The 19,764-nt window shown below is 36.3% G+C and overlaps 1 protein-coding gene across 1 annotated transcript in view; it reads right to left on the bottom strand.

Annotated features, from left to right (window-relative positions):
- Positions 1 to 14,535, bottom strand: part of LOC149803008 (exportin-6-like) — a 142,767-nt gene extending 128,232 nt beyond the window's left edge. Inside the window, exons 1-2 of the mRNA XM_089952548.1 lie at positions 14,427 to 14,535; positions 6,113 to 6,203 (exon numbers count right to left, since the gene is read on the bottom strand). Coding sequence (XP_089808674.1) covers positions 6,113 to 6,203; positions 14,427 to 14,429 — 94 coding nt within the window. The 5' untranslated portion in view covers positions 14,430 to 14,535. The remainder of the gene's footprint in view (positions 1 to 6,112; positions 6,204 to 14,426) is intronic.
- Between the last annotated feature and the right edge of the window lie 5,229 nt (positions 14,536 to 19,764).

Below are 19,764 nucleotides of genomic sequence, written 5' to 3'. Positions count from 1 at the left end.
TAGATTAAAAGATAAGAGTCCCTCAAAAGCACTGAGAATTTCCAGGAATCCAAAATAAAAATATTTTTCTGCCATTGTTTCCTTATTAATAGCTAAGTACATAAACTATCTCTTATAAACCATATCATATGATGCCAAATCCAACATAAAAAAATTAGTAAACAAAAACATTTCCTTAACATGTTAACATTTCACAATTCACCTATAAAAACAGTATAATAATCTTTGTTATGACCATCGACCTCAAACCTGATTACATGCATGCAAAAATTAATGAACTTGTCCAAGACAATGTCAAAACATACCGACATGCTAAGTTTGGTTAAATGTACAATTAATATTTCTGCATGAAGAAGACAAAAGTTATTTAAACGGCATAAGTCAAGGCATTCTTCTAATATATTCACAGACTAAATTTTATATAAATCAGTTCAAACTTTGTTGTGTTATGTTCACAGTTAAAAGCTCAAAGTCAAGTAATTTGACACTAACATGAAGGCAAAGACCTTTGACTTCACATAAAGGTCAATTACATCCAGTTTACCAAACCCATTTCCAATGTGCTGATAGGTTGTTGGTCACATTTGTGCCATTTTCATTCAGAACCTATTCAAGACTGCAGGAAGTGTTTTAATAAACAGACTATGTCATGCCCAATTTTGAGGGCCTCAAGGTAGATTAGTTTTTAGTTAATTGTATTACCCTCTTTAAATAAGGTCATTATACAAAAGTAATGATAACAAAATTTCTAGATGGCCACAATAATACCCTGTTACAGGTCAGATGAGCACCATTTTTATTCATAACCAGCTGCATATTGCTCTATCAGTGTTTATGTGACATTCCCAAGTCAATAATACCATATATTCAAAAGCAGCCATAAAAGAATTTCAAAATGACCATCAAGGCAGTCATTCTGCTGGTTGTTTGTTGTTGCTCTTTTAGGGTTTAACGCCATTTTTCAGCATTAAGATAGGCTATACATGGCGGCCAGTATAAATGGTGGAGGAAGAACCCAGGAAAAGCCCTGAAAGAACCATCAGCCCATGAGAAGCTACTGGCAAGCTTTCTCACATACAGACACTGGAAGAACCCAAAACTCAAACCCACGCTGACAGAGGTGTGACAACAATAATCCATAACTGCGAGCACTTTAGACTACTCGGCCACTTGGGGCCCCTATTCTGCTGGTTAAATTAGTATAATTTTAATACAGAACAACAATATACTGCAAGAAAAAAGTGGGTTTCTGGTTTACTTCAGCCAGTGTGCTGGTGCATCATTTACTTGTGCCCCTGTCAAACTAATCCACTGCTAGATTGTCATAAAAATGAGTGAACTCGGAATTAACAGTATTTCATCTTTATTAATATTTATTTTCAATCAAAACAATCCTTTTTTATATCATTACATCTGCTTTCTAGGATCTCATGGGTTTTATTAAATTCAAAGAGTTTTCAAACAAATTCAGAGAGTTTTCAAGAAAAAATAGCCTTATCAAAATTCAAGTTTTCAAGGAGCAGGCTCAAATAAATTAAGTTTTCAAGGACTATGCAAACCTTGTAGCTCCAGGAAGATTTTCACAACAGCTATCATGGTAGCCAAACTGCATGTCTGATCAGTAACAATGACATTTAGAAAAAACTACATATAACAAAAGTCGTTTGTGAAATTCTAATGTCTGTACAACTATTAAATAACAGACATAACAAGATGGTCACTATCTAAAGATCTAATTCACACCATAATCAGTTATGATCAACTAGGTATTATCAAAGTAGGAAACGGGCATCTATGGGGCTCTAATTTCATTTAGGACCAATTAGATATACAATAAATCTTTTTGTAAAATCATCCATTCAGGACAAATTGCAATAACAAGATTTTCAAAATGTCTGCCATGGCCCACATATTGGAAGACAGATCATCACCAATTTTCGTTTACAACCAACTAGACATCATAAGAAGTCTTTTATTGCAAAACCCAAGACAAAATAATCATTCACTCAGAAAGAGTAGCGGTAACAAGACTCTCAAAATGACCATCACGGCAGCCAAACTGGCAGTTTTTCGAGGCACCATTTTCATTTAGTGAAAACCACATGTCAATAAGATAAGGAGAAGTAACAATATTTTCAAGAAGGCCATCAAGCTGGCCATACAGGATGTCTAACTGGCATTTAGGACCTACCTGACATCATTATATATCTTTCGTGTCAATATTACCATCTATTAAGAAAGAGTAGCAATAACAAAATGTTCAAGATGAACATCACGGTGGCAATAATGGACGTGAGATTGGCCCTATTTTAATTTGGGATCACACCAACATGATAAGAAGTATGAAGGTCTATTCAGTAGGATTTTCAGTAGGATGAAAAGAGTTTGAAGATGACCACTATGGTAGCCATACTGATGTCAAATTGGCACATTTTAATTTGGGACCAACCAAATATAAAATATTTTAGTGAAAACCCCATACTGGATGACGAAGTCACAATTTTCATTTAGGATCAACTAGTTCTTGAGATAAATGTGTGTGTACAATAAAATTGCAATCCTCCAAAGAGTAGTTTAGCAAGATTAGCATTAACAAACTTTGCCAATGGACGGACAAGATTTTTTTTGTCTTATAGAGCTAAAGATTTGACAATTCATACCTGTTTGTATTATATTTACATGCCAGTAGAGCCAAAACCTTAATGCATGTAAGTTTATCTTAAAATCAATGTCTGGGTTCTGAGACTACAGGGATCGTCCTGGGCTTCGCCAATGTCGCAAATTGTGATTTTTTTTCCTTATTGGCGACAAAAATATCCCATCTGGCGATCTTTTTGGCGACAGACTTTTTGGTTATTTAATTTGTACATACAATCGTGGATTTGGACTGGATACATTATAAAGGAGAACGAAAGGAAGCCACACACTTGACTAAGCAATGCATAGGAATCTATCTGTTACACAAACGATCCTTAATCATCCTTTGTTCGTATTGACAACCCCATCTTTACAGTGCATTGTTACATCATAATCTGCTTATGCTGACATCTGGGCTGAGTACTGTATGCTGTGATACAGTCAATCATGCTACCGAACTATACCTACGACTGTCCGACTTCTGAAGACGCGAATAGAACAGATACAATTAATTGAATGGCCAATCCTTCCATTTTTTTTTTTTTTTTACATATACCAATACAATTGTTTTGCTGAACCTTCATAGAAAACTGATAACCTTTGAAGTACCGACTACTGCGTATAAATACAAAGCAAATGCAAAAAATCTCAATCACAATTATATCTGTCGCCAGTGCAGCATTTCACTCATTGATCTTTTCCTTTTGCCATGTTACGGCTGCAGAGACTTAAACTCTGCAACAAGAAATAACAAAAAAACAAAACAACAAGTTCTGCATAATTAATAATAATTATTTATTTCTCAAAATACGGGAGTGAAAGAATCCCTAAATTGGGTGTGAATTTATGCTTATATATACGGTACAATATTGCCAGGTGTTGACTCGTGTAAGTTTCATTCGTGGGAATGGTGATCCTATTTTGCTTGTCTTGAAAATTTATACAGCATTCAGTGATCATTCTTGGGATTTAGGAAGCAATTCACTACAAGCTTTGTGAAGCTAGCCAAGGGGGGGGAGGACCTGCTGATAGACTACTGGTGTCACCTGTCAGCACTGTGGACTGTGAACGTGGATTCAGTAAGATGAACCTCATAAAAACTGACATCAGAAATAAACTCTGCATCTCATCTCTCGAGAATTTCATGAGAATCAGCATGTACAGATGTGAAAAATTAGACTTTGAAACTGCATTCAACAAGTAGGCAGCCCTAAGATCGCAACGGATCTTCATGTAACACTTTGTAACATTTTGTTAATGCTTGTTGTAATTAGAGTATTAACTAACCCATCTTTTGTAATTTTCATTGCCTGTTACATTAAAAGACTAAATTAACACTTGGAAAAATGTACACTACTTGTTCTGGTGACACTTTTTGAAAATTGGCGACAAAATATTGAGGTTGGCGATGTTTTTGGCGACAGCTTTTTAAAAGCCAGGACCATCCCTGGACTATAAACTTGTTCACTGGAATGTGATTAAATCTAAAGTCTAGTCAAAACAGGTTCAATGAAGCACAAAAATTGCCTCTGACACAATCCAAGGGTCATAATGGTCTGAGTTTTAAAAACTCTTTCAAAAAAAGTATAAATATATTTGGTGGTTTAATATGCAACATTTTCATTTAGAAGCAATAAATTACTGCAATAAGTTTTTTTTAAATAAAAACCACTCGTCTATGCCACCATTCATGCAAAAGGAATTATGATAAGACTTTTTAGATGACTATGGTGCCATGTTGGCAATCAAATGAAAACCATGAGAACTAGCTACATATTGCTTTAATGTTTATGTGAAATCACCTTTGACAAAAAGTGGCATAGAAAGATCTTAGGATGGTCCTCATGGCAGCCATTTTTTAAATGTTACACTGGCATCATTTTATTATAGGAACAAATAAATAGCTAAATATTGTCATAAGGCAGCAGTTTCTTTAAATGCTGGTAAAGCCATTTGTTCTTGAGAAGTAATTTTTACAAAACTGGACAAATGAGGGGTGGGCACACGAGTATCATTTTCGTGTTACACATACTGCATAATGGGTGTGTTTTCTAGTTCAAACCAAGCGCCAATATAATTATTCCTCAACAAGGAGTTGAAAGAACAAGATTTTCAATCTGGCCACAATGGCCATGCAATAATGTTGGAGGTCTGATTGGCACCATTGTTATTGGGACCAACTAGAATTATAACAGTCTATTATATAAGTCCCGTAACCAAACCCTATGCTGAAATGACCATCAGTTCAGAAAAATCAGCTATAGCACAATTTTCAAGATGGCCACCAAAGAGGCCACTTGGGCTGTCAGAGCACTACCTATTTTGATAAGAAGTCTTGTAGTGAAATCCCCTATGTCACTAAGGTCATCCACTGACGAGAAGTAGTTATATGGAGATTCAAAAGATGGCTACAATGCCAGCAATAATGCATGTAAGATGAACATCTTTTGATGAAAACCCCAAGTGTTATGACACATCCATTTAGGAAAAGTAGCAACAAACAGATTCAGCGGCCTTGTTGTTGGCTTAATTGGCACAATTTTCATTTAATATCACGTAGATATTTTTAAGTCATTTAGTGAAAAGTTCATGTTGATGTGACAGTCCATTCAAGAAAATTTGTTAAATTTTCAGATGGTGTTATTTAGGCCATATTGAAAGTCAGATCAGTACCATATTCTATAAGACCAAACAGACATCATTTATGAAGTATTAGAGTGAAATCCCTATACTGATACAACCACCCATTAATACTGAGTAGTGGTAAGATTAATCTGGCCACAATGTCAACCATAATGGGTGTCCAAAAGGCGTCATTATCATTTCAGATCAGCTAGACGTCATAAGTCTTCACAGGAAATACCATATTGATAGGACCAACTATTCTAGAGAAGCAATGATAACAATTTTAAGATGGTGACCATCCATTCAAAAGGAGTAGCAAAAACAAGATTTTCAGATGTCATATGGGCACTATTTTCGTCCAGGACCAACAAGACATCACAGGAAATATTTACATGAAAACTCCATGTCAGTATGACCATCCATTCAGGAGTAGTATCCAAAAGATTTTTGAAGATGGTGACCATACTGAATAAATGTGGGGACTCCATTTTCATTCAGGACCAACTAGACCCTGGATTGAATGTAAAGTCCTGTGGCAATCTTCTCAGTAGTTTAGGAGTATTGACAGCAAAGTTGTGCTCTTGAATGTGCTGTAAAATGATATGGCAATCCTCCCAGTAGTTTAGGAGGCTTGTACTAATGGATAAAAGATCATCACATAGGCTCTTTTTCTGATCTGTGACAAGTAGAGCTAAAAAGGAACCTAAACTTGTACACACATTTTTAAAATTATAAAGCAGTTGTCATCATAATGAGCATCATCATCATCATCATCATAAACATGGTCGTCATCACCAATATTAGAACACCACTTACCACTATTCAAAGCTGGCTCTAAATAAGTTCATACCTATTTCTCTTTTCCTGTTGTTTGTAGTTCTGCCATCAAAGAACTCATTCATCAAGGCCTCCAGGGCCTGAAGTGAGGCCTGGTCTGAGGCCTGAAATACAAGTACTAACAGTTGATACATCATCTGAATCATATGAATACAGAAGACATTTTAGCAATAGAAACATGAATTGCATATGAAATTAAAACAATCTGATTTATTCATCTTTACTGAATTTAGACTGAATCACTATCAGATTGGTTTCACCTATTCACATAATATTAAAATTAACATCTTCACTAGCCATGATTCCAATAACCCTATCTATACCTTGGCATATTAAACAGCTATATCGGTACTTTGTCCTAGCGACATCTATTGGATTTCATGTTTTGCCTCCTTTAGTATGTAACACCAACTAACCAATAGCATGGTGCATTGTACATCTGCCAAAAATGGAAACTGACCTAAAAAGGATACTTTAAGTTTAAAATGTAAAGTATGACTATGTACCAGAGGAAAGCCATTTCGGGTATATTTGAGTGAAAGATATTTGTACAAACCAGGACCAGTGATTGAAAAGTGCTTATTTATCAGTCCATTCAAGTTATGTGCTCCCCTTGTCTCATGTAGAACAGTGTTCAAATTGGAACAAATTAATTTTTATTGGATGTGGCCGCTTGCTGCTGCATCCAATGAAATTCACAGACCCAAAGCACAGAAATATCTGCTTGATATGCCAAGGTGTAGATAGAGTTTTCTGAACCTTGGCTAACAAAGATGACTTACCCAGGGGAGAAATAATGTTTATAAAAATCAGAGAGTGAAATCTGGAAATACACATGTAAACAAACCATCTGGTCACAAGAGTGAAGATAAAAACAAAACATTTCATCTTCATAAATTAGGTATATATTTTAATACTCTAAAATGCTGTTATCATAAAGAAACTCCAATTAGAGTTTATTTTAGAAACAATCAGTCTCAAGCTGCCTGTGAATTAAAAAAAATTGTGCAGCTTTGATGCAGTATAAAAAAAAAAGGAAAATGTTAACTGAAAATGCAGTAAATAATTCAGTATTATAAGGCTTGTCCTTGGCTGAAGGAAAATAATCTCTATAATACTGTTTTTATGAATATTATATTTTCTTTCCTTTCATCACCTTGATCAGGTCTAATATTCATGTGCTGACACCCATAGTGTGAAAAATGTTTTTAATTATTTTAAATCATACATTCCTCTGACTGACTGAATGTCTGACAGACTCATTTCCGTATTTTAAAAATGTATTTCCAGGTCTGTCACACAAATTTTGGCAATGTCTGACAGACTCATTTCCATATTTTAAAAATGTATTTCCAGGTCTGTCACACAAATTTTGGCAATGTCTGACAGACTCATTTCCGTATTTTAAAAATGTATTTCCAGGTCTGTCACACAAATTTTGGCAATTTAACCAACCGACAAACTTGTAAATGGCACATCCTATAAGTATCATGAAAGAAAATGTCAAAAGTGAATTAACTAGTCCATCTCTGTTCATGTGGGAACATGGACTGTCAATGCATGATGAATGGGACATTCAATCCTATATTTCTCAATGTTGCAATCTGCACATCAACCACATTATTCTGAAGTCAGTCACCAAACACAAACATGCATTTAAAAACCTCAGACACAATTTTCACATAAAACTGAATATACTAATTATACTGATTTCATGTTTTTTGTGATTGAAAGTCGAAAACTTTTTAAATGTTCACCTGGTTTATGTTGCTTTTAAGTTGTTACTTGTACTGCTGAGGTGTGTGTGTGTGTGTGTGATTTACATTTTTAATGTAGCTTTAACAATTTTTCTGTCATATTGCCACAATGTCTGCAGTGTGACAGTTTATAGTGATGTCTAGCACTGGGGAATCATGCCACAGACATGCAGCACGATGTCACATTATCCTGACACCAGGCCAACCAGTCCTAACACTAACCTCTTAATGATGAGTGTCAAGTGAGGCAGCTGTTAGCACCATTTTTGTAAGTCTCTGGTATGACTCAACCAGAGTTCAAACTCCCAACCTCCCGCATCCGAGGCGTACGCTCTAACCACTATGCCACTGGTGCGGTTATTGCTGAGATTGCTTTTATATTTGTAATCTCAATGAAAATTTTCCATATTTCAATTAAACCATGGTAAGCAATTTCTGTCATGAAATTCAAAATGTTTGCTTTAAATACCTCGCGTATCAGGTTATCAAGAAATGACCAGAATGCAAAACTTTACTTTGGTGTGATGGACAGACAAAAGTAACAATGTATGCATCCATCCCATGTCACATATGACATCTAGCAACATTACTAAGTAACACAAAGTCTTTGCCACAATGTGATAAAACAGAATCATAAATTTGTGCCCATGCGATACTAAATGTACAAAACTTGTTACAAAATATGCTTCTCACCGCATGCAGCTTGTGACTTGTACAAATGCTCATTAAGTTCATTTTACTGAACATGTACATTTGTCATAGACAATTAATTTGATTCTCACTATAATGTTGGGGCCCCGAGTGGCCTAGTGGTCTAAAGCAATCACCATTCCAGATCACTGCCACCTCACCTCTGTCGGCATGGGCTCAAGTCTCAAGATCGGCTAAAGTGGGTATGTGAGAAAACTTGCCAACAGCTTCTAATGGGTTGGTGTTTCCTCCCAGGGTGTTCCAGGGCTCTTCCTCCACCAGTTATACTGGCCACCATGTATAGTCTATCTTGTGCTGAAAAATGGCGTTAAACCCTAATACAACAACTATAATATTAATACATGAAACCCAGCTATAGTGTGATGGTCAAGATCCACAAAGTTCCATCAAATTATGTACCATATCATGTAATATCCAATTAAGTCAGTTAATTATTAATTCAGTTATAGGTGCATGTGTATCCACTTAGTTCCTAAGTTATTGTTGTGTATATTTAATTTTTATTGCATGCTGGCTTTTGTCCATGATTATATGCTACGTATATTTAATTTGCATTTTGTTACTGACCTTTCTCCATAAATGAGGGTAGGAGTTGGGCCTACTTGACTAATGTCTCGGTATTTTATAAACAACATATTACATATCGAATTCTTGACTATGATTTAGATTATACATCAAGATCATTATTATTTGGAGGTAAATGTGTTTTCTTGGATCTGAATTCTGGACTGGTATTCCCCAGTGAAAAACATGGTCTGACTGCCATTTCCCCATATAGTTTGCTAAAATTTAAGTAAACAGACCTGACTTTCTTTCCAGATTTGATGGAAAATTCCATTAAGATGGCAGTATTTTCAGAAAATTATTATTATGACACCAGTCAGGTGAAGAGGTATATAAAATGATATTCACTTCAGAATTACTTATTCCATATCTTATTATCTTAGTGGAGTCAGTGTTAGTTGTGTTTATTTGCAAGGATTTATTTAAATTATTCACTGGCATTACAAAGTCCTCATTAGAATCCAAATACTAAACTTCTTGCTAATACTCTCAAACTAAATTATGAAACACCACTTTCTGAATCGTTCATATTTACTAAATATGTCCAAAGGGTATGATTTTTTTATCAACAATAAAATGCATAGATCAGATCTTGTAATGACCCTGAGATGAACAATTCAACAAGTGTGAGTAACTGACAAATGGAAAAATTAATAAAAGCTGCCATCCACATTACATACTAGAAACTACAAAGGACTACAATGAAGGGGTGGGAGTGTAATGTTTGTGGCAATGAATAAAACTGCTCCTGATAATTCTGGTGATAAACTGGTTCAATGGGTGTGTTTGACAGTTTCCTGAGCAGACTTTGGTGGTCTAATGTTTATCCTGAAATAGGTAGGTAAAATAAGTGATTAATAAATTCAGGTAATAAACATTATTAAACTACAGCTTTATTTGGTGCTTATGTATGAATGCCAGATGATTCAGCAAACATCTATTGGCTATTGTTTACAATGGATTGAGCAATGATCGCACAAAACATAAGGTTAAGGCAAACCCAAAGAAGACTATGTTCTTATTGTTAATAATTAGATCAACAATTATCAGCTTTTTAAAAATATTAGCTGATATTTTTTTCTTCAACAACACATAACATCTTGCCAGATTAATAAATCAAACTTTTGGGGATTTTTTGGCTCTAAAGCATAAAAAAACTAGTGGATTTTGCATAAAGTTTCTAAAGCCATGCAATGACTGTTATATCTGAAAGAAAAAAATATGTTATGACAGGGTTTCACTATACTTGGGCAAAATACTAAACTTTTGTGGTAAAACAAACAAATCATGCTTACAATGATTGTATGAACAATATATCCAAGAAGAAACTTTTAAAACAACGAAACTGTATGCTGTGTGATTAGTTTTTGAGAAAAATTCCTTTGTAGGTGCCCCATATAGATATGAAGTACAGTGAGGTCTCTGTTTGCATCTAGAAGTACATGTACCTTTGTGGCAACAGCAATAAAATGAGAATGGTTTTAGGTTCAAGCCTGCTATTGCATACAATTTACCAGACATACGCTTCTTCTGAAAACTTCTGTTAATTTTTCCTGCAATTATTTCACAAATAAGTGACATTCAATTCTTTTAAAATGTTATTTAAGAATACTCATAAAATATTTAGCTGCCTCTGACCTAAAAGTCAACGGTCAACAGTACTTTCCCTTGAAACCTCCCACAAAAGCAAACTTGTCTCGAATTACCGTTTTTAAGATGTTGAGGAATTTATTCCAATTTGGAAGCCTGTTATAATGATAAATTGTTATCATTTTCCACACAAGAATGAAATGTTTGTTCTGAAATTGTTTTTGTATATTCTAAAATAAGCGTGTTTGTTCCTATATGGAAATGAATAATGATGCATACTGCAACATTACTCTCTGAAAGGGAGTTACATATACTCCAACTCATATAAAATATTAAATTTGTCTCATTTCTCCAAATATTATTCAATATCTTTAATTAATTAAAACTGTAACCATCTGCCTTTTTTCATTAGATGAGCATGTCTGGCAGATGTTTATTAAAGTTGTGCATGTGCAATAATTGCCATTATAAAATGGCAAATCAATTTTGGATCACACTCCTCCTCCTTCACAGACTTGAACTTTCATTTCGTTGAGACAAAAAAGAAGTCCATTTGGTGTTAGTGATACCCCAAGTAAAAAGTTTTACCAATTATCAAAGGAAATTATTTCCTCAGCCAATTACATCACTGTACTAGAGTATGATCCACCAATAATAAAATCAAACATCTGACAAAATGGATGATAATTATGGATAAATCAACAACAAAAATGTCATCAACAACATTGTCAAGTTATAGAAATAAGATATGACTCTTAACATCTGCAGGAAGTACAAAGTCATGGATATGGTTGTTAGTCATCTACACTTACACATTCAGACTCTTTGCAAGTAAGATTTTTCTTGTATGAGGATATTGCACTATTTCTTCTGTTTTAAAGATAACACTGTAATGCCTTCCAAATGTAAGTGAAGACATGAAAATGGTAATAAGATGCAATTAAAGCATTTATGTAATGCAGAACAAAGGGTCTGGTAAATCCTGCATCTTGTCAAATGGAGCTGTCTGAAATGACCTAAATTAAAATCACTGACAATAGGTAGTGTCTTTGGGAGTATTTTTGTCAGTGATGAAAATGGCATATGAACAAATCTGTATGTAACTGGCATACTGACAATAAAACCATGATGTAACATATATTCAACACATATCAAACAGCACTACCCTACCACTGGCAGACCTTCCAAAGATGAAAAGACCATCAAGCTGATATTGTGTGTCCACTAGGGTCACGTTAACTGACAAAAATTACACTATCACAAAACAACTTCACCTCCTTAAATTAGGAAATTATAACAATCTCATCAGAAATTATAAATTAATGATTAAAATTACTAATGTCTTTGCATTGTTTGTAATATCATTGATACTTTTTGGAGGCACAAAATCTTGTTTTTTTAGGTTTAATTTAATTAGTCAGAGCAAGACTTTAAAACTATGAGTCCAGGACTCCTGATTTAGTAAAAATAGGAGTCCCACCTGCAAAAGTTGTAGTCCCCTCCCAGAAGCATATTGGGCATACTAAAGTGGCTACATGTGCAGAGAAGAAGAACCTGTGGCAGCCACAGAGTTTAATTTTCCTGATTCCTTATACCACTGACATATAGCTCTTGTTGGTCCATTAGAGACGGAATTTTGTCAATCCAAGGAAAACACTAAGCCAGGCATAAAGCACTTTCTTACATTTGGCTGCTGTCCCATCCAAACTATCAGTTCTTGCAAATTCAGCAATCTTCTGAATCTAATTACAATCTTTTTCAATTTGCCTTTAACCACCAAATAAGTTTTGTTGTTCATTTGATATACTATTATAATGACCACATATACATCTCAGAGTCTTTCTGCCTCTGAATTCATTCATTGTAAATATCAGTACATTTTCCCACCACTTTGCAGCTAGTTGAATTCTCTGAACTTCGCGCCAGATACTGTGTCATGTTCTTTTTTATGTACTCTTATAATGAGAACATACACATCTGGGGGTCTTTCAGCCATCAAATTATGTCATTGTAAATATCAGCACAGCTAAAATGATCAATTTATCAACACATTTTCCCACTCTACAGATGGTTGAAGCAGGACTGGCAAGCCATAGAATTTGCTGCCCAGCTATTGTGTGTTTACCTAGAACTTCTTAAGTAATTTTCTGCATCCCATATAAAAAATTTGCATCCAAATAGGTGTGATTCAGCATTTCCAAGACTGGTGAAGAGAGATTATATGGGGGTAGGTTTTATAAATAAAACGGTGGGTAAGAAAATAATATAATAAGTTGAGTAATTATTGTTATGGATTTAATGCCAATTTTCAGAACATGATAGGCTATACAATGTAGCCAGTGGAGAAAGAACCCAGGTAAGAACCACCAACACAAGGGAAGGTACTGGCAATCTTTCTAACATACTAACATTGGCCAAACCTAAGACTTGAATCCATAAAGACAAAGGTGACATGGTAGTGATCGGTAAAGGTGGGGCAACACTTTAGTAAGTCAAACTTAATTTGTATATAGGCATAAACAGCTAAATACCTGAGCTAAAAATTGGTACCAAAGTTATTATTTTACACAAAGTGTAGCTTGAAATAGCAAAATGGGTCATGCATGAGGACAGTGAAGTGTCCTCCCTTATTATTATTATATGTATAGAAAATGTGACATAGCTGGTCAGTTGTAACCACTATATGAGCCCCTTAGTCCTACAATATATGATCCCTTCCCCGATATTTGTATTTTAGGGGTTGCCCTCTTACTGCCTAAATAGCAGCGATGTGTAGCATGTTCCAAGGCTGACTAACATTAGAAACGTAAGTCAGATTTTCAGGAATATCTCATGCACTTGGCAAAACATACTAACATGTTTTCCAGTTCCTCTGACCTACATTTCAGTTGACTAGAGAGAGAAGCATGGAGTGCCAAAAATAGATTAAGCCGTAGTATGTGTCTTTGCTGAAACAAATAATAACTTATACTAATATTGAATAAAGTGTTTCGATGGCTTTCAGAACTCTAAATACATTCGTTTGCTTGTGTGAGAATTTTAATTTATTAGAAAAAAGCCATCAAAGTCAATGCCAAATAAAGTAATACGACTAATTTGAGGAAGAGCCTCCAAATGGGTTACCAAGTGTACGAGATATTCCTGAAAATCTGACTTCTCGTTCCGATCTTAGTCGACTTAGGAACAAGCTACACAGCACCGTTATTTAGGCAGTAAGACGGGCGACCCCTACAACAATATCATGGCAGGCATCTTACGTTGTAGGACTAACGAGAACCTTAATCCAACAATATAAGACATAGCGCATGTTGTTTTTTGTTTTAGTGCTTGACGCCCACAACATAAATATCAGCGTCGAGGTCTTACATGTAGAACTAACGAGAACCTCGATGTAACAACATACATAAAATCACACAAGGTAGTCTTTATATACAAATTTTTTTATAAAAAAAAAAAAAAAACAGTTCCGCGGCAACGCAACAAGTGAATGCAGAAAAACAGAAGAAGAAGAAAAAAGAGTACAAGAACTCCATAATCTAGCGACTGGTAAGCAAAACGCTGCTCAAGCATCGCTGTAACAGTACAGTTGCCTTCCTCAAATGCTCCCCACGAAAACAAATCTGAATATGCAACTCTTTATATTTCAGACCTATGTGAGAAAAGGAATGTATTCATTACATCCACTTTGGTTTTAACTTTACAAACCATTTATAAAGCAGGTATTCTGAAAATGAACTTGAATAATTCTACATCTCGTGGCCGCAGGTTGACAGTTCCGCGTGTATTTAGTGTCGTGTTATTATCTTGAATGCTGAATATTAACCCCGGATAATCTAATCTCTCTCTCTCTCTCTCTCTCTCTCTCTCTCTCTCTCTCTCTCTCTTGTGAGCCAATCGTCGTCGGTCCACTTACAAAAAATTAAGTGGATCGACGACACCTGGCTAGTGAAGACGGTTACATCTTAACATAGGGTTACCTTATCTGTAACTTTCAAAACAAAGAGGACATACCAATTCCGGAGTGTGGTTTCATCTGTGTGAGTGTGTGTGTGTGATTTGGATTTTTAACGTATCTTTAACAATTTTTCAGTCATATCGCTACGACGTCTGCAGTGTGACAGTTTATAGTATAGTGATGTCTTGCACTGGGGCATCATGCCGCAGACATGTAGCATCTGTATCGTTTATAAATATTGGAAAGATTACAGTCCTCACCCTCCTTGATTTGTCTGCAGCATTTGACACAATAGACCATGATATATTACTTCACCGTCTCCAGCATGTATTTGGTATTCATGATACAGCCTTACTGTGGTTCAAGTCCTACTTGGTCAACAGGACACAAATTGTATCTGCAAATGGAATACACCCCAGCCCAGTTGATCCATGTTGTGGTGTTCCACAGGGGTCTGTTGTTGAACCTGTTCTCTTCATTTTGTACACTCAGTCGCTCTCAAGTGTCATAGATCATCATCTAGTGTCTCACCTATTGTACGCTGATGACACCCAAATATACAAATCTAGCCACCCAACTGAATTGATGTACCATCCAAGGTGTAGAGAGGTGCATTTCTGATGTGAAATCATGGATGACATGTAACAAGCTGCAGACGAATGATGATAAAAATGAGGCCATTCTGATCACAACAAAAAGACTTTCTCATTCACATCCTTTACCTCAAACAATAAATATCAGCAACGCCAACATTAAATTCACACAATCAGTACGAAACCTAGGTGTTACTCTGGACAGTACTCTCACATTGCACCAACATGTCATGAACATATGCAAGGCTGCATATCTTGAGCAGAGACGCATCAGCTCAGTTCGCAAATATCTTTCAGTTGATGCCACTAAAACACTTGTGTGTTCCTTAGTACTTTCAAGACTGGACTATTGTAACTCAATTCTGTCTGGTTCATCTCAATATCTACTCCAGAAACTTCAAAAAGTTCAAAGCACAGCTGCTCGGATCATACTTAGAAGTAATAAGGTGGGATACTTTACGTACAATGGGAATTAGCATTACAGACCCCCCTGGGTCAGATTACGTACAATGGAAATTTAACATGGCGAAAAATCGTGGGTCAGATTACGTACAATGGGAATTAACATGGCGATAAATCGTGGGTCACTTTACGTACAAGGGGAATTTAACATGGGAATAAATCGTGGGTCACTTTACGTACAAGGGGAATTTAACATGGGAATAAATCGTGGGTCACTTTACGTACAAGGGGAATTTAACATGGGGGAATAGAGTTTGGGCTTGTCTAGGGACAAGGGGAATAGAACATGGGATTTTTTTTTTTTTTTTTTTTAAATTTCAAAAAAAGGGTAGGCAATTGGAAAGTCATTCTCTTTTCGAGAAATATGGGTGGCCCTGAAAAGGGCCTTTGGTTTTTCTTCTTCTGCTTCTAATTTCTTCTTTTTCTCCACCAACTTCTTATTTTCTCTCCTACACTCTTTCTCTTCTTTTTTTTCTCCTCCACCTCTTCTTTCTTCTCTTCCTCTTCTTCTTTCTTCCTCCTCTCATTTTCTTCTTCTTTTTCAATTTTTTCATTCCATTTTCCTATTCTTATCCTTTCCTCTTCATCCTCCTTCTCCTCCTTTATCTCTTTCATGACACCACTTATTATGTCCTTTACTTTTCTCAAGTTATTAATTTCCATCTTTACACGATGGGGACTATAGGAATAGTGGTCTTCATTGAGTCTTACTGACATCTGCTCCATCATTCCTAAATTGTCTAAAACGTCTTGTAATTTTTGCATCTTGTCAAGTTGGTTCGAAGCCATCTTCTTTGTAGAATGGTTTGAACGACGCATACTGTGGGTTCTTACACGAAAAGCGCGGACGTGAAGGAAAACATCCCCCAAGACATAAAAAAATGATCTTACCTAGATCACGACCAAACAACGCGCGGACGTTAAGGAAAACATCCCCTACTTTCTCATTTCTTATAATAAAACCCAAACTATACTCTTCACATACGCTAAGAAACAATAAAGAAACCCATAATCAACTATTCACACAAACTTACGTGAGCAGTTACCAACACAAACACAAACACACATACACTCACACTATGAAAAAAGAGTTAGTGTTTATATTCACACTACTCTACCTACACACATTGGCAAATGGATGGTTATTTCTTTTCTAGAGTATTGGGTAGCCCTGAAAAGGGCTGTTTGTTTTTAACTTCAGAGGCCCTGGTTAATGGTGGCACCTTCCGGGTCTGGCACCACAGACACAACGTCTACTCCAATCATTAGTCCAATTCACATGACTCGTTTGAAGAGCAGACGGGGGGTGAGTGGCTTCACTATCCCATTCCATCGTTTGCGGAATAGTGAACACTTCTTCTTCCCTCTGTCTTCTTTGTCTTTGTCTTCATTGTGATTGTGGTTCAGCTACAGGCTGGCGAGATGTCCTTGCCTCAGGTGTCACCTTGCACACAGGGTTCATCATACGGTGACACCTGATCTCTCTCTTTCTTTCATTCTCTTCTTTCATTTTTCTCTCCTCCTCCTCCTGTTCTATTCTCACTTCTTCCACAAGGGCCTCCGCAGTCAGTTCGTTCAGTAGGTATCTGGCATACTCCAGATGCATCTGAAGTTCCATCAATTTAGTCAGTCTGCTGCTCATTCTACTCCTTTTTTACTGTTGATCAATCAACAAGGGTAGCTAGACTGTCCAGCGAGTTTCAATTTATACTGAAAGCGCGGACGTGATGGAAAACATCACCCTAAAAAACATAAAATTGATCTTGCCTAGATCATGACCAAAAAACAACGCGCGGACCTAAAAGAAACACTCACTCACTTTTTATGCTACCCATTACTATTCTAAAAATTTTTTGTTATTAACCACTTCAATATACTATCCACATACGCAAAGCAATCCAATCTAACCCCAATTATACACCTCAAACACCAAAAAAAGACATCATTTTAATCTGCTATCCATACCAATGTACATGAGCACTTACAAACACATACCCTCACATTTTTAAAAAAAGAGTTAGTGTTTATATTCACACTACTCTACCTACACACATTTGCAAATTGATGGTTATTTCTTTTCTAGAGTATTGTGTAGCCCTGAAAAGGGCTGTTTTTTTGTTTTTTTTTGTTTGCTATGGCAATCTTTTTTAGTTTCTAAGAATGCGATGTCCTCTGATTATAGACTTTCTGGCGATAGGTCTGCTTCTTCGGAAAGAGAAGAAGAACTCTTTGGTGTCGATACGTCAATCGACAAAGCCTCTGTCAGCTTCAGGTTGCTGCTGCTGCTGTTGTTGTTGTTGTTGCTGCTGTTGCTGCTGTCTCTGAAGTCTGTACTTCTCTGTCCATTCTTCTTTCTCCCTGTTCACTTCTTCTCTGAAGAGCTCTTCTATCAGGTCTTCAGTGACTTTTAACATTCTCACATTCTCTATTTCTTCTGGCTTCGGTATCAGACTGTGTCTGACCCTATGCAAATTCACGTAGGCTTCGTTTAGCTTAGCTAGTTTGGAGCACATCTTCGTAGGAGGATGAGTCGACAATGGATGGTTAGGCTGGAAACTGCCCCGGTTCTTAAAGTCAAAGCGCGGAGGTGAAGGAAAACATCCCCCACGGTTTTCGAGTCGCAACGTTCAATGAGTGTCATGAGAGGGATAGTAAGAAATTAAAGAGCATCAATCAAACATTCTTATAGTCAAACAAAAGACAAAGGGTTTTTTTTTTTCAAAACATAACATTTTTTATTCAAAAATCACTTAACACTAAACAACAACATTTCTAACATTTTTAACAATAATCCAACATGATAACATCAAACATTTTTTCTTCAAAAAAAAATGACAAACATTTTTCTCAGTTCAGACTCTACTTTAAACAGGGCTGACAACGTTGTGATTTCCACTGTTGGAAATCATTAGGCCATTGATGGACACTACGTTTCCTAGCTTGAGACAAAAGATAAGCATAATGGTCACAAAACCATCGATCTACTTTCACATCATTTCTTGAAGAAGAACGAGGATCAAAATGAGTCACTAAATGTTCTAAGGAATAGCCCAGGCTGCGATGATGCAGAAAATACACACAATATTGTCCACACACCAAGGAATCTGTGCCTTGTAATTTCACATTATTGAATCGGGTGGTCTGAGCATTTCTTCTCATAAAGTCAATGATATCGTCCTCCAAAGGGGGCAATCCGTACGAATCGAAATATTCCACACATCCTTCTTGAGGAAAGTAAACGGCTACCCAGTGGGTTCCTGGGAGATGACTGTCGTCCGTGTTGATCACGTAAGCTTGATGGTCTTGAGGTTTGCGATGAGGGAGTTCATCTTTAGCACAGACGACAGGATTCCAAGAAGCCGTATACGAACTGTGGTTCAAAAGGTAATAAAGTTCCCAGGTATCCATTGATTTGTGTGGGTTTTTTTTCTTCTTCACAGGTAATAATAAGTCGTCAATTCGATCCTGACTTTTTGCTTGAAAATGTCTGACAAATAACCGTTTCTTCGTTTCGTCTCCTCACTCTGATTCAGGAGAGCTTCGATACGATGGATCTCTTGAGTGGTTAATGGTGGACAAGAATGTTCACGCAAGTCTTTATACCACTGGTGCCACACGTCTTCGTCCGAGATGAGACTCCAAGCTTCGTCCAGATACTCGTTCAATTTTTCTTCTTGACTCAACATCAGGCATTTATCGTGTTGAATTTGACTGGGATGATCGTTTTGACATCCATAGCAATTTTTCTTGATCAATTCCGTCATTTTTTCGACCAAGTGTTTGGCAAAACAGCAGATTAAATGGGCTTCTTGTTCTGGACATCTCGACTTCATCATGATCACTTCTTCTTCCACAATCTCCTCACATTTCATGTCCAAAGTTTCTCCACTAGGTAAAGAGGGATAACAGTCTTCCATGACTTCTAGTAATCTAGAATGACTTCTCTCAAACTGTTGATTTCTATGGTATTATCAAATTCTGCATACAGGATGACGTTCACTGTGTTCCCTGCATCCAGTGGACTCGCAAACTG

This window comes from Sinohyriopsis cumingii, chromosome 3, assembly GCF_028554795.1.
Source record: "Sinohyriopsis cumingii isolate HCF-2022 chromosome 3, ASM2855479v2, whole genome shotgun sequence".
NCBI classification, from domain to species: Eukaryota; Metazoa; Mollusca; class Bivalvia; order Unionida; family Unionidae; genus Sinohyriopsis; species Sinohyriopsis cumingii.
This window is presented reverse-complemented; position numbering and strand designations above follow the sequence as displayed.